Source organism: Vanacampus margaritifer, chromosome 16 (genome assembly GCF_051991255.1).
Source record: "Vanacampus margaritifer isolate UIUO_Vmar chromosome 16, RoL_Vmar_1.0, whole genome shotgun sequence".
Lineage (NCBI taxonomy): Eukaryota > Metazoa > Chordata > Actinopteri > Syngnathiformes > Syngnathidae > Vanacampus > Vanacampus margaritifer.
Genome location: NC_135447.1, coordinates 15,577,208 through 15,598,988, shown reverse-complemented (window position 1 = coordinate 15,598,988; position 21,781 = coordinate 15,577,208). Strand labels below are relative to the sequence as shown.

The window sequence follows — 21,781 nt, the reverse complement described above, 5'->3', positions numbered from 1 at the left end:
TGGAAACAAACCCTTATTTTCTGTCACCTGCTGTTTTATAGAGTTAATCAAATCGCAGACTTTGCCAGAATTTACACCGCATGACCGACATCACTAAGTAGACAATGCCGTATCTCCGTACACCTGAGTTGATTTAAAAGCTTGCCGCTCTTCACTTGATGGAAAAAGGTAAAACCAACCTGTGTTTATCAGTCTGTTGCCATTCATACAACACACTAAATCATGGTTACCTGCAAATATATCAGCTTTTGTGTTCAACTATACAAGCCCAGATTTCACACTAGGTACATTTGTGACTAAACTGAGTTAAGATCATTATTTCAGTATGCAAACTTTTTATTTTTGTTTGCTGGTTTACCATGAGGTTTTTCTTATGCAAAATAAGTTTAGGTTAAGTTTGGAAAACAACTCTCGGATTAAAATACAATTATACTATTATAATATGAAATTATTTTTAAAAAGTCTTATTTGATGAACATAAAACAAAGATGTGTCATAATTCATATCTAAGGTGTCCTACATGTGGTGTGCTACCTTTAACAGACCTCACCAAACTGTCCAGTTGTTCATCAGTTATGTTACTGTAGTAGCTACTTCATGGAAAGGCCATTATTGTCCATGTGCCGTTTCACTGTACTCTTAGACACCCCCAGAACATTTGCAATGGATGACACTGGTAGGGACATTTCAATCAGGAGTTGGTAGTTGACACATATTTTGGCCGTCCCATTTCTCCTTGCAATAGAGGCACTAGACTGGGTGTCAGATTAGAATTGTCCTCTATATTGACAATCGTCAACTCAGGCCCCGTCCTCAAACAAATCTCGTACACACAGAAGCATTTCAAGACTTGCGTGTGTCCAAAAGAAGACGCTGAGGACGTTTAACGGAAAGCGTAGAAGAAGAATCAGCGAACAAACAAACACTTTTTTTTCCTAACTTTATTGCAATCTAGAGAACAAACATGGCTTTGCATGTATCGAAAACAACATGAAAAAGACGAACACAGGAGAAGTGACAATGGCGGGTGATTCAAAGTACAACACCGCTTCTTGAACGTGGAAATAAAGAAGCAAAATATTTTGCATAAGCTGAAATCTCTGGAGCAATGCAAGCTAAGGAGGCTGCGCAAAACGACTACGACACGACTATCCGCCGTTGTTGTCGACAGACTGACGGTTTGCGCGCAGTCACGCGAGAATTGGCGCTTACGTCATCAATCTGTGACAATGCGGCGTCATCGAGCTGCGACCATTACGTCATCACTGGAGGAGTATCCTGCATATGGTGTCCAGACGGACGCATTTTGAAATCTTTCCACTCTGGAGCCCGGTTTCAAAAGTGATCGGTTTCGAGCTCTGCAACCGCGCTATTGTGTAGACGAACGACCTAAACGGTAAGAAACTTGTGAGGATACATTGAAACTGGCCTGAAACTGGGTCGTTTGATGTACTCAAATAAAACCCACTACAAGAGAGAGACAAGGGAGCAAAATCATTTAAAGGGAATAAAAAGAGCCACTTTGATTGGCCAACAATAAGTAAAAGCAGAACACTGTGCTGTAGGGAAAACTAACAAAACTAAACAAAGTGCAATTTCTGCAGAAATCGCGTGGGAATGCTGAACGTAGTTCTTAAAATGGAAGTGGAGCAAGACTCGGTTGTACTTTAATGGAGTATTTAACAATGCAAACAGTGAGTTCGGTTGTGCAAGTAATTTACAATGTACTCATGTTACTTTTGATCAATCCTCATCAATCATTCAAACAAGTCCTATCTTCTGTATCTGAAACGAACAACTGGTTAAGTTCTCCATCAAACTGTTCAGCATTCCCACAACAAAGCATTACATAAAGTAAATACTACAGTATCACATTAGGGTCGAGTTATTTGCAGGACAGTAGTGCTACACACTGAGGGAAGAACAGGACGATGTAAGATAGGACAAGAAAGAACAGGCGAGGAAGAGAGTAGGTATAGGGTCGTGGACCCAGCAGAGGGATGATTTTACAACTTCATTTAAATGTATACTTAATTATATGAATATGTTGAGAGAAATGTATCATTCTCTCCCTTTTGGAATTTTCTGTAACTATAAATTCACATTTACCGGCTACAACAAATATCTTGGGTATGTGTGGTGTACTGCCAGTTTTTTAATCAAACATCATTAAAGAAAACTGTACCTAAAACAACAACAAACAAACGGCATACAAGAAGTACAGGAGATGATGAGAGTCACTGAATGTCAGCTGCCATGCCAAGATCTGCCGTGTCCTCAAAACTGACCTTGTAGTCACCTTCTTGCTCCTCGAACACAATGATCTAATGATCACAATAAGAAGTTAAGAGGTCATAGAGTAAAACCTGACCCCACACATGATTAAATGAAAAACTATTTTTGCTCTTTGTGCTGCATACCGCAAAGTCAGCTTTGTCAGTAACAAATTAGTCATACAAACCTGGTTGATACCCCTGTTGAGAAATGGACCGGGGAGGTAGAGAGTCTGCTGGGGTCCAATGGACCAGTAGCGTCCCAAGTTGATCCCGTTGATAAACACAACACCTTTATTCCAACCCTGTGAATTGAATCATCACTGCACGTATTTGTCATACAAAGGCATAGAAATGCATAAATGGTGTAGAACCATTACACTCACTGGCAGTTTAACAAATGTATCACTGGGATAGCCATATACAAAGAGCTGGCCCAGGAAAAAAGAAGGGAAACTGGGAGCTTCAGGAAGCATTTTCCAAGGAGCCTGGTAAAGACTAAAGCAAAAACATTCGATTCAAGTGAATTGTTTTGTAGCACAAAATGAATAGTTCTTTTAAAGTCTACAAACTTGTAAATAAAGTTGGGTTTCATTTCCAGGCTGTATATTGTGAACTCCCGTAGCGGAATATTGTTCAATAAAATGTCCCCTACAAGACCTGCAAGAACACAAAATTAAATTGGCTTTTACATTAGTTAACATAACATTTTACTTATTGTTGAGGAATTACCTTTACGTTGTTTGTCAAGATTCCTTCCCTGGTGAACTCTTCCACAGTTTTCCACCAATAAACTTAATGTCCGCTGTCCCTGTTATGAGTTTTGAGCATTTGGTCATACTGATGTCGACAAAAAAGAAAAACCCTCAATGTTTAGTGAGCTACTACTGAAGCCGGTCTCGGGACCCCATTAGAGCTTTACATGCACAACCGGAAATAGCAAAATAGTGCCCGGTTGTAGCCATAGACGTGGTCATTAAAATAAATAAATAAAATAAAATAAAGAAAAATTAAATAAAACCGCTTAACAAGCTTGCGAGGAATGGGAAGTACGGAGAGGTAAACAGCGTCACATGACGTCAAACACTACACGCGCTGGGCACCGCCTACGTTCGACGTCATTGCTACAGAAACCTGTCAGATGGGTCAATAATGTGTCTCAGTCTGATCAAATTTGGATACTTGTTAAAAACAGTGACAGTCAGCCCTAAAAATCTGATTTGAGGAGGAATCCAACTCTTTTTTTTTTTTTATCTTTACTGGTCCTAATCCTCTTCCGTAGTTAACTAAATTCACTAATTAAAATGTAATGACATTTTCATTTCATCATTTTGGAATGAGTGCTCCTCTATGGCTATGAGGCATGGACCTTATCCTCAAACGTTGCTAAATCACTGGATGTGGGACACACCAATATGGTGAGAACTGCTCGTAATGTTCATTGGAACCGACACATCACCAATGAAAATCTGTAACAATCCACAATAGCAATTCAAAACACACACAACAAACAATACTCAAGAATGACAAAACATTAGACTATTCTAAAGCGCACCTGATCTAAATTCTTCCATTTTTTAATGACCAGGTGTTTTTTTTTTGGCATGATGAGGACATGCTTTTAAGAAGAGCAGATCTGAATACTAAACCGAATACTTCAATGTGTACTGATTCCATCTTAAAGGGATACTTGACTCATGTAGCCATTTTCAGCAGGAAGAAGTTAGTATTTTGTCTATAATTAATTTGATAACTTCATTATTTTTCATGTGCAATTAATAACTTTAAAAACATATTTTTCTACTTGCCGTCGACTGAAAATGACATCACAGGTGCTCAGAGCTCAGGTAACGGCCAATCAAGGCTCACCTGTTTTCTGGGTTTGGTCATTTGATGTTCGCAAACTGACACACATGATGTCATTTTCAGTCGACAGCAAGTGGCAAAATGTGTTTTTAAAGGTATTGTACAAGAAAAATAATAAAGTTAACTTCTTACTGCTGAAAATGGCTAAATGAGTCAAGTATCCCTTAAAAAGTGACACTTAGACCTTCACCACAGAGCTTATCAAAACATTTATGAAGGGTCATCATGATTTTGGTGAATTAAAGGTGGGGTCTTAAGTTTTCACTCAGAAATAAACACTTCATAAACATTGGATGTAAAATCCTTCTCAATCAATACCTTTGGGCTTTTGTTAATATGTGGTGGTACCCCATTGTTTGTTTACAAGCAGAAACGGTCAAAACTTAAGACGCCACCTTTAAGGAGATGCTAAAAATAAAAGAAGATGCTACCGGAATTTATCTTAATGGGTTAAAACTGATATTTTTAAAGTCATTGCTTAGAGTCTGAACTTTACCACCAGTTATTTTTTTCCTTATCACATTTGTCAGTTTCAATTTAATTTGGTGGCCAATGTGGATTTTTCTTCAATAACTTTGTCCAGGTGTACATTATATATAATTTACGATCATTTGCAGAGTTTAGCAGACTCATCAGGATTTGTCCCACGAGACAATGCAAAGAAAATGTATTGGTCAGTGATTTATTCTAATCCCATACTTTGCCATCTGGAACAGCCAGCTCCAAATTCCGTCGCTTGAAAAGCCCAATGTAACTTTTGTTTACAAAAACCTGTGAAAGAAACAAACACCTCAAATTATATGAATAAAAAAAATTGTCTCGAGGCTTACAAAATATCAGTCATTTTCATTTTGTTCGACAGTATGTAATGCTCAAAATAGGGGGGGGGGTGGATGGACCTTTAAAGGTCCCATAGTATGAAATTGCACTTTAGTGAGGTTTTCTGTCAATAATATGCATCCCCGGCCTGTCTACAATCAAACCAGGCATGAAAAAAGTCAGTCCGCGACTTCTTTAGCTTTCTCCTCCTTTCTAAAATGTGTGCTTCAAACGGGCAGATTAAACTTCCGTGACGTCAAAAAGACACGGAAGTGCATTCGACCCAGCCCCCAAGTGTTATGTTTTGGTTTTCTGCTGTTTCCTGTTTCTGCTTTCGCCCTTGCAGTTGCTGGGGAAACAGCTGGAGGGCGGATCCTGCCGACACACCTGCTGCCCATTATGTCATCAGGCCGAAATAAAAGCCTGGCAGCAACAGAGAGAGAGGAGTGTCAGGTTATTGCGCCGCGACGCTACTCACCATACCTGATGTTTTGATACTGCTACCTTTCTAGCGGCAATCTTTCTTGGTGTTGTGGACACCACTAGTAATTACTTAGACTAGTAGTGTTTTTCTTTAATCAACTTTTTATGCTACACTCATCTCTGTTTTATCCGCCCTGCGGCGTGATTTTGTACTTTCTTATTTTTGCCCACGACGTACACCTTTTTGTCGTCGTCGCCTTTTGTTGAGCAACCTCTCGTCCACGTGCTGTGCGCTTTTTGTTGGTTCATTAAGAGTGACTTTTCGTCCTGGGTCTGCCCTTTTCTTTTAGGGTCCAACAAACACAACCCAATCGTGACACCAAGGGGCCTAAATGTGCACATTTGTGTTATTCATAATCGCTTGTAACATGTCTACAAGCATTTGTGGCAAATCGGAGACATTCACGGCAAAATAACGTTTGCGGGAGATTCGCCGGTTACGGCAAAATAACCATTGCCCAAACAATCACAAACTAACGCTACAACATAGTCTCTGTAGTAACGTTATGCTACCTTTTCTTATGGTAAAACGACTTTTCCACATATTAAAATAGTTCTCAAATGTGTAAAAGACATGTCTGTATTTTTCTTTTCTTCTGCTCCGATGGTCAGCCGTTTCCATTCACAACATTAGCACATGGCTACCATGACAGAAATCACTGCCCCTTTGAGAGAGAAGGCTATGGCCTAGGCGTGGCCTGGTGCAGCTATTTACATAAAAGTGACACTCCCCTAAAACAGGCTGTTTTGAACAGAGTGTTTTCTGGCTGATTTAGGGACAGCAAAAATATTAGATCCGAAGTCAATCTTGACAAATGCATGTCACATGTCTTTTACACATTTGAGAACTATTTTAGTATGTTGAAAAGTTGAATAATATGAGACCTTTAAATACAGTACCTAACTAACCATAACGCTATAACAATGTCTGAAGTTATTGTAACAATGGTGAAAAAAGTCCACAGGCGCTGATATTCTTTTACAATAAATGTCATGGCTAGAATGCTGTATAGATGACTCACAGAGCCTCTTTGACCAGCTCAATAAAATATTTATCACTAAGCTTCTCTACAAACATTTGCTAGATTTCTTGAAGTCGCTTAGACCGTATGTCGACATCTGCATCCAAACTCTCATAATATGACTAATATGTATGTAATATGAAGAACCCTATTTTAGTGCCCAGTGAAAATCTAGCGGCAAGTGAAGTCTAAAATCGCGCATCGTTGGAGTTTTCCTTCTTTTGGTGGAAAGTGGTATCTTCGCCGTTGCAGGGGTGAACACAGACGACTTACTTCCTTACCAATGAAAGAGGCTTCACTCATTCCCTTAAAATTCAAGCACAGCCGAGGCACACCCACTAACATGGAAGCAGAAATAGACTGAATTTGTACAATTTTACATTCAAATTCACCAAAATTGCATTACACCACCTATGCCACAACTTAGACCTGGTTTCACCTGGTGTAAAGTCTAGTCAACTGTCTGTCACCAAATTGTCAGGTGTGCTAGGGCCGTTTCAAAGAAAACGCCCTCGTTCTGCTGAAACGCCCAGCTTGGTTGCGGCAGCTGCGGCCAAATTCCCAAACACGGTAAACTAGATTTGACTACCAGCATGAAAATGAAGATGCACCATTTTTTATGCAGAGGGCATGTGCACTGTCTCAAAAAATAGAGTCTATTTTTTCACCTTCACGGGGAACTGGACTTACTATAGCCAACAGTGTGAAACTAAAAAAGTGCTTAAGTCGACTGGAAAATACACGGAACGCCAGATATGACAGAGAATACCCACATTTTAGTGTTGCCCCAACCAGAGTGAGTACAACTTCTACAACTACAACCACAATAGTAAAAAAATATTCAACAAATAGTCAGAGGTGGCAAATCCAGGTCAAGAAAGTAAAAACCCTGCCACAGTTTGGCTTTAGCCCCTAGTGCTAGTGAAATAAATATTCTGTTTCAATTTAATTATAAGTGTTTTAATATAGTTATAACTATTTAGAATTGGACAAAATTGCTTTGATTTACGCAGTATAGTTTTGATGTGACAATTAAAATGTTTAAAGGGTGTTTGTTGATTCTCCTGCAGGACAGAGGGGGGAGCGTTGTTGACCAAATGTATTGAGACACATCATTGTAGCCAATGGGGGCGTAGTCATGTGACTCTGGGACGTAACGTTTTGGAGGACAAAGGATATTAGCTACGGGCGGGGCATGGGAACGACACAATGAGAGGGACAAGATGGCGCGGGTGGCTGCTATCATCTCCTGTCCGCGATGTCGTGAATAAATGTGGAGAAAATGCCTGAATTCACTCATCTCATGGTATGTTTATTAATCAACGGCATGAACACGCAAATGGTAAGAATCCTCCATTATAACACTAGCTAGTAAACTAGCTCCCTAGCAGGTAAACGAGCAGCATGGGAGCTAGCAAGGGAACTAGCTAACTAGCACCTGAGGCTAAAGCCAAACTGTGGCAGGGTTTTTACTTTGTGGTCCTAGATTTGGCACCTCTGTAAATAGTAATACATCAAGATATCAGGCTCACATAGAAAATAAAGTTACAACTCACAAGGGCACGGTCTTTGACATTGTCTCCTGACGTCAATACACCTCCACTGGTGATTGTTGTCTCATACAGTGTGTATCCATGGGACTGTCCATTTTTGTTGTTCATTGGTAGATTCTCCATGTTAAGCGGCATGTCTGACTTAAATGGCTGTGGAGGCAACAATCAAGGCTTAACCGAGAAGCAACTGTCTGTTTCTCAAATGTTTACAGGCAATCTTACGTTTAAAGACATACTCCCTCAGTAAAGCTCAAAGCATCCCATAAGGACAAGTGCTGGTACATGATAGCTGGTTCATACGCTTCCTTATGTTGAAGCACTGGCAGGTCAGGGAAGCCTTCACCTCCTAGAGTGAAAATCAGTCACTATAAGGTGGTCCATCCACGTCTATGGTTTATTTATTTTTACTTACTGTTGAATTGAGAGAATAGATCTCTGAGGAGATGGTACTTCTGAGTGTACTCGCCAGCTTCTGACAGGGGAGCATCATAATCTGCAAAATATCTAAAATTACCAGGAATGTGTTGTCTCCTGCTGGCTGTTTAACTCAGGTCAAAAATGTTATTTACAATAGTATTTTCTATGTACCTCTGCCAGTCTAAAAGACGGTATTCTGATTAATATTACGTTGGGAGATGAATTAAGCAGCAAAATCTACCCGTTTTCATTAATTTCTGGGGAAGGCCATTTTGCCATTTACTGAGTTTGCTGCTGTTTTGTTTAAATTTGGTCATGTGATGTTGCTACCGACCCCTGAGCAACTGTGATGCCATTTTTAATCAACAGCAAGTGGCAAAAAGGTAGATTTTGTTGCTTAATTCATATTCAACAAACGCAGTATTACCATAATCAGAATTCCGTGTTTAGTGGCGTTGCATAGAGCATATCACTCACAGTAATTTTTCAAGCCTAACTTAAGATTTATGTTTGTTTGTTTTTACCTAAAAAAATTCCCATTTACTTTTTTCAGATAATTTTAACACAAACCTACCGAATAAGATAAATAAATAAATAAAAATAAAATACATATTCATTAGTCTAATAAAGCCTGTTTATTTGAAATGCATAATACTCAGGTTTATGTATTTAGTATAAATAAAGTATAATTACTTTTTATTTTTACGTTTAGTTTTTGGATTGTTTGCATTCAGTTTCATCCCCAAAATGTAAAAAATGAAGAAGAAAAAAAGACATAAGTGTTTTTCAGAGGCAAATAGGTAACTTAATTACTTATGCAATTCAAACCATATACTTTATGTATTTTAAATAAATATTCTCATTATCATTCATTTTGAGAAATTATACTTTATTAATGCTAAATACATAAACATGAGGATTATGATTATGCATTTCATTTCATTTTATTTATTTATTTTTTCTTGAGAGAGAGCTCAGTATTGTTCATTCGGTAATCTTACCAATTCAACATGTCATCATCATTGCTCTCTCTTTTTTTCTTCTTCTCTTTTTCATTTTTTTAAATGTGCGTGAGTGTGTGTGCATCTGTGCGTGCGTGTGAGTGTGTACTCATTAATTCACCTAAAACCTATTAAAAATCCCATACCGTTCACCTAAACTGAATACTTCAGAATCCAGCTAGAGTCGTGAGGTTGTCAGGAGACCCGAGGAAGGATCAGAGAAAAGAAAGGAAAGTGAAATACAGCACGGACCAGACATGAACTACTACCCACCGCGTTACCAACCAGAATCTTTCACCAACCCCAGAAACAGCTAAAATCCAACAAATTAGGGAAACCTCAAGAGACCAAAGGAAAGACTGAGGAAAGGAAGGAAGGATAGATTAAGCAGAGTGAGATCCACAGACATCAGCCTCCACCGATTCAACGACAAGAGGAAGAAGCAGATTGTGTTTGAATTTCGATAGATGCTGGTGTGCTGGATTTGGCATGCAAAACCTCCACCAAAGAGGGGAGCCGTCGACCCCGGCCAGGACAGAGCAAGCACAACCCCACAGGCCACGGCAGCGCCAAGACACAACCCCTGGGCCCTGCAGGGGCCACCGGCCGGAGAGCAAACCCAGGAGCCAGGAGCTCCCTCCACCCCAACACGGCCCGTGCCCCAAGCCCAATGCAGCAGAACGGGGCACGGCAGGCCCGCCAGGCACCCCATCGGCCCACAGCCCCCACCCCACCTCCAGCCGCGTGGTGGGGCGGAACACTGGGGCCGGAAGGGGAGATGGGAGCACTGGGAGACGGGTGGTACCCCCAAACCCCAGGCCCAGCGGGGAAAGGCCCCGGTCGTCACGCCAGCGTACTTAGTGAAAGCTAACCCTGTTACTGAGTTTGCCAGCTCGCCGACTGACGGACTCTACCCCTACAGCGTGGATGTGACCCCACCCAGTGTATATACAAGTGTGTGTGTGTGTGTGTGTGTGTGTGTGTGTGTGTGTGTGTGTGTGTGTGTGTGTGTGTGTGTGGTGCATTAAAATTGGGAGCAGGTGAGATGGAGCAGAGGGAAATTATATATTATAATGATAGGATTACGCATTTCAAATAAATAGGCTTTATTAGACTAATTAATCTGTATAATATAATGTTTTTTGGTAGTTATGTGTTAAAATTATCTACAAAAAAAAGTAAATGGAAATTTGTCATGTAAAAAAATTACATGAAAATTACATAAGTCTGCACCAATAAAAACGCATAGTTTGGATGATGTCAACACTCCTGGTTCATGATTGGATCTTAGCTAACCAATCCCAATTGCAAGTTAAATTTGCATGATGTTCATTTCAAAGATGTTACATATAAGCTTGGTAAGTTTACATGTTACAGCCATACTATCCTGGCAACCACTATAACAAATAAAAAACATCAGATAAAAACAAAAATCCATGTTTTTTCCCATGTTGTTCATATGTGGGAAAAGAGAGAGAATAAGAAAAAAATATATATATAAAATTGCCCAGCAGAAAAAATGCAGGTCTGAAGGGGTTAAGTTAGGTTTGAAATATTCCTGTGAGTGTATTATCGTGAATAAAATGTTTGATTTGAGCGCTGACCTGACAGTTACGTCATTATGACATTCACACCCAATATTTTCATGAAATCTATTTAGTTCATTTAAGACTGTGTGTATGACACTGAGGCACCTACCATAACTGGGGACCAATGCTTTGTAGGAAGGTTCAGCTAGTCCTCCACTAATGAAACCAAAACTGGAGCCTCCGTGGAACATGTAGAGGTTTATAGACATCCCACGCCTCAGGATCTCTCTAACAGTAGACACCACATCTGAGAAAGAATTTGAAACATCAACAGCAATCACTGCCGTCTTATAAAATCTTCAAGTAGATTAAATGCAGTTAAAAAAAACTATTTCCGTAATACACATTCCAACCTCTTTGTCTGGAGCTCATTCAAAATAGCTTGACCTGTATTTGAACATTTGCATTTAAATTTACATAGCAGCAAAGTGCCATTTCCTAAACAATATTTTGCCTTCTCCAATAATCGAGGAACTAAACAATACTGTACCACTGTACATCTAGATACTGTAGTTAGACCTAATACATTGTATTTAAAAGAACATATATAACAATGTTAATACTATTAGTTAGTAGTAGTTAACAGATGTGGGCGCATCAATGAAGCTTGAGCGTCCGTCATTCGGCAATTATCAACAGTCGGTACACTCTTCTGTCATCGTCAGTCCGTCAATATTTCAAACAAAAATAAACTGTCATCGGCAATCGGTAGACGTTATTTTAACTGGGCTTCTGTCATTGCCAAATTACAGCTATTTTGGGATCAATCGTCAGTCCGTCAAAATTATTGAAACCACGCTTCCGTCATGCTAAATTACATTTTGTCACCACGATTGCTTGATATTGTTTGTTACGTTACTATTAGGGCTGTCAAAATTAAAGCCTTAACTCTGGAGATTAATTTAAATTCATTAAAGCGTTAAAAAATAAAATAGCAACTCAGTTAAATCAATGTGCAGCCAAACTTGGAGGAGTCACTGGTGAGAAGATGAATAAAAATGGACTATAGGTAGTTTACTTTCTGATTGGAGAACTCTAAATTAATTTGCGCACTTTACAGAGCCAAATTCCAATAGCATTTCTATTTGATGATTTTAAATGAATTCCAAGATTTTACTCAAGTAAATATCTTACAACCGTTAAAAAAAAAAAGTAGAAGCAGAAGTAGAAAATAGTGATTAATCGCAATTAATTACAGAAAATTGTGCGATTAACTCATTTGCTTGCAAAAACGTATACATACGTTCTATTTTAAATATTACCATGCTCCCAAAGACGTATTTATACTTTTTTTGTAATGGTTGTTCTTATGCTGCAGCTAGAGCATACAGAAGGCTTTGATGCAGCTTCAGAACTGAAGAGAATGCTTGAAGCAATGGTAGTTATTACAAATACAGCATACTAATACAGCAAAGTATTAGAGATCAACCAGGGCCATGTTGCAAAAAGCTCTCCCCACCCGGTTTTAAACAGATTTGTGAATAATGATGAAACTTAGCTATATTCTAATGCTAATTGCTACAAAACGGAAACAGATACAAATATACTTTTTTTCCTAATGAAAGACTCTAATCTTTCTTTTGATAGGTTCCATGTTTTAATAGCATTAGAACACAATATTCTGTGGGCCTTGCAAAATCAGTCAAAATCCAGTAAAACAGCCGTGAGCGAAGGGGGTTGCTTCAGTGAAAAATGCTGGGAGTGAATGAGTTAATTAGTTTTAAAAATGTAATCGTTTGACAGCACTAGTTACTATTCTTTTCCTCACTAATGTTGTCTTATACAGTATGTGCACACGGTCGTAACTGCCACAAATACTACCGCGCATGGCCAAGAGACTAATGGATGACTGGATTCATAAAAAAAAAAAAGTTTATACCAGTCTTGACATTAATGCCTTGCTACATCTTTACCCACTATCAGGGGTGGCCAAGTTCGGTCCTCGAGAGCCACAATCCAGCCTGTTTTCCATGTTTCCCTCCTGCAGCACAGCTGAATCTAATGATCAGCTAATCAGCAAGCTTTGCAGAAGCTCTAATAACGATCCTGATCATGAACCAGGTGTGTTAGGGGAGAGAAACATGGAAAACAGGCTGGATTGTGGCTCTCGAGGACCGAACTTGGCCACCCCTGCACTAGATGGTTTCTGACATATAATATTGTCACTGTCTGGCCAAAAATTAACCGATCCTCTACTTGGGTCAATTTGACCCAACTTTGAGTCAAGAAATGGGTCTTTTAGTGTAAAACAACTAATAAATATTGGTCAGATCCTTTACTTGGGTCAAAAAAATTGGTAATTTTGTATAAAACAATCGAGAAAGTTGGGTCAAATTGACCCATAATATGGATCGGTCCATTTTTTTATTCATGATTGGGTTACCGGTACTTTTGACCCAACTGTTTTTAAGAGTGTATTATTGCACTAATGCAGTCCAACCTTGGAGCCAAATCGATAACAGCTTTTCATTGGGTTGGCCAAGGCTTCTATTATGTGATTCTCTGACCTGCCAAATCGACAAATACAGTAAAGCTAAAAATCAGCTGTTTTAATAGTGCATCAAATGTTGGCACTCTTTTAGGCACACATGCTTGACTGGCACTATGCTATCTTGAACTATCTTGAAGCATGAGCCTCAGGGTATCATACTAGGCAACTTTAAGCCTTCATAAACTAGACTTCTTATAGCTGGACCAAAAATGAGCAGTACAAAGTGGTGCAATAGAGGTTCTGAACGACGAGCACTTAACAAAAACAGAGCACATAGAAAACTTTTTAATAAGCACATTAGCCTAAGAGTATATTTGACGATTGTTTGTCAGATGATATGGCCTAGATATTTAGTTTCCACACATACATCAAGAGGAATGTTTGATAAATAAAACATAGGGAAACTTAATTTCCTATCCCCAGCGCTTTTAAAAATCTGATTACGTTTATTTATTTATTTTCGTGTTCTATATCAGAGGTCCCCAACCCTGGTCCTCAGGGACCGGTATCCAGCCTGTTTTCCATGTCTCCCACAGCCAACACAGGTGGAGATCGTTATCAGCCTTCTCCAGAGATTGCTGATTGGCTGATGATATGAATCACCTGTGTTGGCTGTGGGAGGCATGGAAAACAGGCTGGATACCGGATACAGGGTTGGGGACCTCTGTTCTATATAATATCATGATGTATGCCATAGTGGGAGCACATCCTTAACATCTGTTGCAAACCAGCACTGTATGGGCTCAAAAGGACCAGGTCCAATGTCCAAATTTGGTCAATTTAAAGGGATACTTGACTCATTGAGCCATTTTCAGCAGTAAAAAGTTAATATTTTGTCCAGAATAAATTTGATAACTTCATTATTTTTCTTGTACAATTAATAACTTTAAAAACAATTTTTGCCACTTGCTGTCAACTGAAGATGACACCACTTGTGCTGATGAAGTAGGTAAAGACCAATCATGGCTCAAATGTTTTCTGGTCAGCAAACTGAGTTATGATTGGTCGTTACCTACTTCATCAGCACAGGTGATGTTATCTTCAGTTGACAGCAAGTTAGTATTTAAAGGTTGTAATTGTACATAAAAAATAATGACGTTACCAAATTCATTCTAGACAAAATATTACCATTTTGCTGCTGAAACTGGCTCAATGAGTCAAGTATCCCTTTAATAGTTTCTTGTAAATCAATACAATTGGTTGGTCACCGTGGATTAGGGATGTTATTTATTTTCACAAACTATTGACCAAACTAAAATATTGAAAATGGTCTGCTCTCTCATAATGCATCAGAATGGTTCAACAAACATGACTGGTTGTTTTGGGGTTTTGTTTGTTTCCTGAAAAGTGATGTTTTTGGAAATACGACGCCAGCATATAGTGTATGAACATGCACGAACAAAATCAAACAAAAACGAATGGCAAGCAAGAAAATCAGCAGTCCCATAATTAGTTTTACTAAATTTACATAACATACCCTCTGGGGCGAGGATGTGGTGGAGGTCACCCCACATATCATACCAGCCTGTCCAGTAATCCATAACCATGGCTGGTCGGTTTGGCTGAGAATTAACAAAGAAGCCATAGTGTCATGTCATTTGATATCCTTTGGCGGTGTGGGTAATGAAGTGGAAATGAAACCTGCCTGGATTATGTTCAGATCCAGAATGTCTCTCTGATTTATTTTCTGCAGCTTCAATGATCTCATAACTACAAGACAACAAAAGTTAACTCATTCAAACCCCAAAACGTCTAAATGTTTTTTTAATACTTTGTCCTGCACTCCCTAAAACGTATTTATACGTTTTTGTTTTTAAAATACATTTTTGATGCTAGAGCATACCGAAGGATTTGATACAGCTATTGACAGGAAGAGGTCGCTTAAAGCAATGGTAGTTATTTCAAATAATGGTCAGCAGGTGGGAGCAGAGTATAAGAGATCAGCCAGGGCCATGTTGCAACATGCTCTTTTTGCCAGTGGTTTCAACAGGATTGTGAATTATGATGAAACTTAGCTATATTCTAATGCTAATTATTGCAAAACGGAAACAGATACAAATATACTTTTTTTGCTGATGAAAGAAGAGACTCTAATCTTTCTTTTGGTAGGTTCCATGTTTTTATAGCAATTGAACACAATATTCTGTAATCAGTCAAAATCCAGTCAAACAGCTGGGAGCAAAGGGGGTTGCTTCAGTGAAAATGGCTGGGAGTGAATGAGTTAAGCGATGATTGATGATAAATACTTTACCTCCATCTACACCTCCTGACTTTAATGTGTTGTGGTTGTCTGACGTCAGTAGTAGCTCGCTGATTCCTCTGGACTGCAAAGCCTGTCAAAAACTCACCACAATCAACATAGGTCCAGCTCAGAGGAGATGTAGGGCCCTGGACGTAAAATCACCCATAAACCCAGCTCAGCTGCAAGATTGATATATGCTCTGAAACCAAAGAGAAATATTTAAAGGGCTATTCAGTGATCCCTAGCGCAATCTAGTGGTGAACTAATAATTAATTCATTTAAAAAAACAACTATGTCAATAGTATGCAAAAAAATATATAATGTATCGCATAAACGTATATATATTTTTTAAATATAATCATAGGTCTAGAAAATTATATTACTAGAGTTGCCACGTTTCGCCGCCATCTTCCTGCTACGGAGGCTAGCTTTTTTTTTTTTTTTAACTAGCTCCTCCCACTAGCTGCTTTTGTTAGCCTATGGCTACGAAATGCTGCATTCGAGGAAGATGGACTTTTCAGAGTTAAAACCAGGAAATGTGTACAGGAACCTTGAACTCGTAAATTCCACTTGCAAAGTCGGAAAAAAAAGGACCCAGACTTCAGGGACGGACTACAAGTGATGTCACTCTACAATGGCAACCCCTTTGGAATAGTAAAACACAATTTACTCGAGTATAAAACTAGATAGCTTTTTTCATTCATAAATATTCAACATAACTTCACGTAACACCTCTTGACTTTAATGTGTTGTGGTTGTCTGTAGTAGCTCGCTGATTCCTCTGGACTGCAAAGCCTGTCAAAAACTCACCACAATCAACATACTGTGTAACTTTATTAACATATACTCCCATAACATTTTATTGGGTTTGAATAAAGGACTGCTGTATGGGGGGGGGGAGACTACCTTAATGAATAATATTGTTCAGTGTTTAGATCATTTTGAGTGTCTAAACCTCAAGAAACATTGCAAACACATGAGCCTGGAAAAGAAGATAAAGTGTTAATTTTATCCGCCATTTTTTAATTTAGTCCAAGTTTTAGTCCAATTTCAATCACACTTGTTAGTTTTTTATCAGTTAGTCAACCTCATCCCATTTTTATTTAGTCTATTTTTAGTTGACTATAAATCTAGCATTTTAGTCTTTATTTTAGTCCAAGAAAACAATTGTATTTGTCTAATTTTAGTCAACAAAAACTGTTAATGTTTGAGTCAGTATTTTTTATTTTTTTTGTCAGCAGATTATGTAGAACATTTCGGATCTAAAACTATTTCACATAAAATTTTCTTTCATCTTTTCTTAAGAAAAAGAACACAATTACAGTATGACAGCAAGTGGCTACTACTACAGTATGACACAATGCTATGTCTATGATCTAGTAAGTTATCCAACATTAGTTAGTGGTCGAATTAACATTATTGTTGGAACGTTATACGTTGGATTAATATTACGTAATGACTATACTTTTTTTTTTAACCTTTCGTCATGAATCCACCCCCTGTCTGTCCCATGTGTTTGTGCATGTTGCACTTGCTAACTGCTGGTTTGAAAGGGGGTTGTCACTGTGTGTCAAGAAAATCTTATCATTTTCGTCTTGTTTTTGTTCATGAACTAAAATGTTCATAGATTTTAGTCCAGTTTTTATTAAGTGAATTATATTTTCGTCTCGTCGACGAAAATTCATCTGATTCAGTCCCAGTTATTTTTATTAATGAGGGTTTTAGTCTAGTCTAGTTTTAGCCCAGTGAAAAACGTGTTGATGAAATTCTTTTTGTTTAGTTTTTGTTGACGAAATTAACACTATTGTGATATTTCTCAGTAGTCCCACATATCATTTTCATATTTTAACGAACTCTTCCGACAAAATGTATCCCATCGACTTCAAACTTGGTGTGTTTGATGAAAAACTATCAAACTTTTTTTTATTTTGTCGTATGCTGTTGCCGTGGCGATGCACTGTTTGCAAAGAAAATTGACACTAAATACAGCACGAATCTGGAGTCCCCAGCGTTTGGTTTAGGCTTGAGAGCCAATACTAACTTTTTATGACTTTAAACACATTTTCAAGGCCTGAATGTACACTTGTGGTGATTCTTTAAGAATCTTCAAAAAGAACATATGCACAATAAAATTCATGGTTGAATCATATTCAGGATGCTAAATTCAACTAAATACAGCAAGAATTTTGAGTCTCCATTGTTTGGTTTTGGGTTCGAGAGCTGTTTTTAAGTGTCTAAACCTGGGAGAAAACTCATGAAATTTTGCACACATATTAGGCCTGGTATTAAAAAAAATATTTGAGAGATTTCACAGTAACCCCTACAAATTTTTAACGTAGCATTCTCAGTTTTACGTTTCACCTAGATCTGCTAAAATTAGGTTGACTGTCTAACAGCCCAAGACTTACAAAAAAGTCTAAGTCTCAGTTTAAGCTTTTTATAGGGGTAACAAACTCCTACAGATCATATCTAATTGTCTTCCACTTTTCGGTGTTTCATCTAAAGATGATTGAGATGAAAACATTCTGAAAGATTATTAAAACTCATCTTAAAACATTTTTTTATTATTTGGTGTTCAACTTAGCATTGCTTTAGTGCTGTTTTGTATTTACAAGTCTTTGTTACTAATTTATTCTTTTAACTGTTTTTGTTTTTAAATGTCTGATTTCTACTTGATGTACAGCCCTTTATATATAGCTCTGGTATTGTTTTCAAGTGCTCTAGAAATAAAGTTGAATTGAGTATTTAGCGTGTTATGTTACCTCTTTAATGAAAGGCATATAAGTATCATCCTTAGCAAAAGACCCGTATTCATTTTCAACCTGGACAGCAATGATGGGACCACCTTTCTTAAACTAAAAAACACAAAAACATTTAATTACCACAACGGGAACGAACATGATCTAGACTTAATAGACTGAAAGGTCACCTGCAAAGGAACAACTTTTGGTATGAGTTTGTCAAAAAAAATGTTGACAGCCTCAGTGAATCCAGGGTACGTGGTTCTCACTCTCATGTCGCCATCCTGAAGAAGCCAGCTACAAAGAAACAAAAGATTTGTTTTTCTTTTGTTATTTTTTGTGACCTTTTTAAATCTTGTATGTTTTTTTTGTCTGTTTCTACTTGCTTTATATGTTGAATACTGTCTTTGTTTATTGTTTTCATTTTTACTACATAGAATAATTTTAAACTTTGTATGTTTTTGTTGAATTATTTGAGGACCCCAGGAAGACTAGCAATCACTTTGTGAGAGCTAATGGGGATCCTAATAAAGAATAAAGAAAAGATGCTTGGTCAACTAAATCCACAAATCTACAGGGACAGGAAGGCCACAGTGAATCGACCATTCTGGACAAAGCTTCACTCACTGTGACTGAGTCTTCCCCGAACAATGAGACATGACGTTTTCACCCAGATTCAATTCAATACAGAATGGATTGTGTTTTGGATCAATTGGCTTTTGTGAGCCAGAAGCACAACAATCATTTTTATGGAAGGATGTCTACATTTCAACACACAAGACCCTTATGTCTTCAGTGTCTGACCTTGGCAGCCCTCCTAGGTCCAGCTCAGAGGAGATGTAGGGCCCTGGACGTAAAATCACCCATAAACCCAGCTCAGCTGCAAGATTGATATATGCTCTGAAACCAAAGAGAAATATTTAAAGGACTATTCAGTGATCCCTAGCGCCATCTAATGGTGAACTAATAATTAATTCATTTTAAAAAAACGACTATGTCAATAGTATGCAAAAAAATAGATAATGTATCGCATAAACGTATATATATTTTTTAAATATAATCATAGGTCTAGAAAATTATATTACTAGAGTTGCCACGTTTCGCCGCCATCTTCCTGCTACGGAGGCTAGTTTTTTTTTTTTTTTTTACTAACTCCTCCCACTAGCTGCTTTTGTTAGCCACTCCAGCCTATGGCTACGAAATGCTGCATTCGAGGAAGATTGACTATTCAGAGTTAAAACCCTGGATATGTGTACGGGAACCTTGAACACGGAAATTCCACTTGCAAAGTCGGAAAAAAAAGGACCCAGACTTCAGGGACGGACTACAAGTGATGTCACTATACAATGGCGACCCCTTTGGAATAGTAAAACACTATTTAGTTTAGTATAAAACTAGATAGCTTTTTTCATTCATAAATATTCAACATAACTTCATGTAACACTACGTACGTGATAATATGCCGCTATCTCTCTGCATGAAATTATACGGTGAAATACTGAACTGTATGGAATGCTTATGAAATACGATAAAAACAATAAATGAAGCAAAATTGCGAGAAGGTAAATTTGCTGGAGGTCAAAATGAGTTTTGAGGACAAAAATAAAAAACTATTTATCACTATCCACCATTTTGGTTGTTTATCTTTGCCTCGAACGCTTTCAGGTCGGAACTGGGAAAAACCAACTCGGATATATCCGACTTCTGACCATCCTCGAATGCAGCATAACTCCCGCTAGCCGCTTTTGTTAACTGCTCCGGCTAAATCAAGCTTGCTTGGTCATTTGCCGTCGTACGCCAGGTTGCCGAGATGCTCGTTTGCTCACGGAAAATAAAAGGCTTGTGAAATATGGCCTCTCTGAGCCACCGTAGTGTGCGTGCTCCTACGTGCTATTCTTTGAACACTAGATGGCGCTAGGGACTACACACTGAGTCGTTAATAAGACGCATGAAAGGAAATACAGTCTCCACACTAATTGATGCTTCATATCGCAATGTTTACGGAGAGCCAAATGTGCTTGGCAACAACGGGAGCAGGCTGTGGTGTGACATCCTGCCTCACATGCGTCACTGCTGTGTTTTTAATTGCTTGAGAAGTTGCTGTTGTTGTGGAGATGCTGTTGTTGTCAGGTCGGGTGCCACGACTTGCTTCTACCCAATGCACTAGGGCTTACAAGGGGAGGGATCGGAACCTGAGTATTCCCATTGTGCTTAATGAAAGCGGTGCTGCAACTATATAGCACATACTCAGACTTGGTGCATATGATCTGACGATTACTTGATCGCAAGCATTTAACAATGAGGTAATTAAACCCAAGTGATATGTTGTCAGGTCAAGTAATCTTAAGTCTCACTCTAAGTCCAGCTGCGTATGGAAGTTGAAGACCCCTCTCTGTGGCTGATGCAGACTCCACGGCACGTATCTGCATTGGAACATAAAGCCCTGGTCAACATTGGTCTGGGGAGAAATAGGGTTCATAAACATTCCTACGTGGTGAGCGTGTTGATGCCACAGGCTTTCATTTTCATTAGGCGGTCCCTCCAGTAAGCCCTGGGCACGCGGAAATAGTGGATGGATCCTCCGAGGATCCGGAAGGGCTTGCCCTCCATGGTAAACTGGGATGAGTTGGCACTCAGTCCGATTTTCCTGCTTATTCTCTGTCCCCCTCTTGGCATACTAAAGAAGAATTGAATACTTTATGTAGTCACATAACAGTGCATTGTGCTTGAATTAACATGACATGCTAGATGGGAATGTGCATTATAGCCAAGGCCACATACGAGAACATATCCAAAAATGTACTTAGTTTGTTGCATTTCTTACCAAAAAAAGTGCTTTTAAATGATCATTTCTAATACAGTTGGTACAAATAACCTCCAAGTAACTCCCAACAAAGTTAGCCAGCACACAACTTACCCGAGGTATCTGTATGTGATGACAACAGCAACAGAGAAGCAAAAAATGAGCACACATTTCCTTTTGTGCACATTTCTTATCCTGAGGACAACCATAGATGACGATGCGCGGAACACTCCTGCAATTGAGCTTGAACTGTATCTCAGTGTGCAAATGACCACATGATGCTCATAGCTGTGACAGAACACCGCCTTGGGGGAGTGGCTCTACACAGTCAAGGATGTGACTTATTTTAAAAATATATAAGATGGTCATTGCAAAGTTTAACCATCGTCTTATATTTGTAAACCACCAAATCGGCTCGCGCTCTCGGTCATTTTGCCATTAAAACAAGTTGGATGTTGAATGACAACCATCACTGGGTTGT

The 21,781-nt window shown here is 38.6% G+C and overlaps 1 protein-coding gene across 7 annotated transcripts; it reads right to left on the bottom strand.

Annotated features, from left to right (window-relative positions):
- Positions 1–923: 923 nt before the first annotated feature.
- On the bottom strand, positions 924–21,770 carry LOC144036758 (beta-galactosidase-1-like protein 2). Of its 7 annotated transcripts, XM_077547631.1 has the most exons (19): positions 21,415–21,770; positions 20,989–21,174; positions 20,852–20,920; positions 19,302–19,397; positions 18,686–18,794; positions 18,519–18,611; positions 15,766–15,847; positions 15,160–15,224; positions 14,992–15,076; positions 11,133–11,270; positions 8,429–8,509; positions 8,253–8,362; positions 8,020–8,166; positions 4,839–4,910; positions 3,006–3,084; positions 2,846–2,933; positions 2,660–2,771; positions 2,462–2,578; positions 924–2,324 (listed from the first exon to the last, which is right to left on the bottom strand). In XM_077547631.1, the coding sequence occupies exons 1-19, from the start codon at positions 21,507–21,509 to the stop codon at positions 2,238–2,240; spliced, it is 1,911 nt and encodes a 636-aa protein (XP_077403757.1). In that variant the 5' UTR covers positions 21,510–21,770; the 3' UTR covers positions 924–2,237. The 7 variants fall into 7 exon arrangements, with proteins under 7 accessions (XP_077403757.1, XP_077403753.1, XP_077403754.1 ...); XM_077547627.1 differs by having other exon boundaries at positions 2,660–2,933; XM_077547629.1 differs by having other exon boundaries at positions 2,190–2,578.
- Between the last annotated feature and the right edge of the window lie 11 nt (positions 21,771–21,781).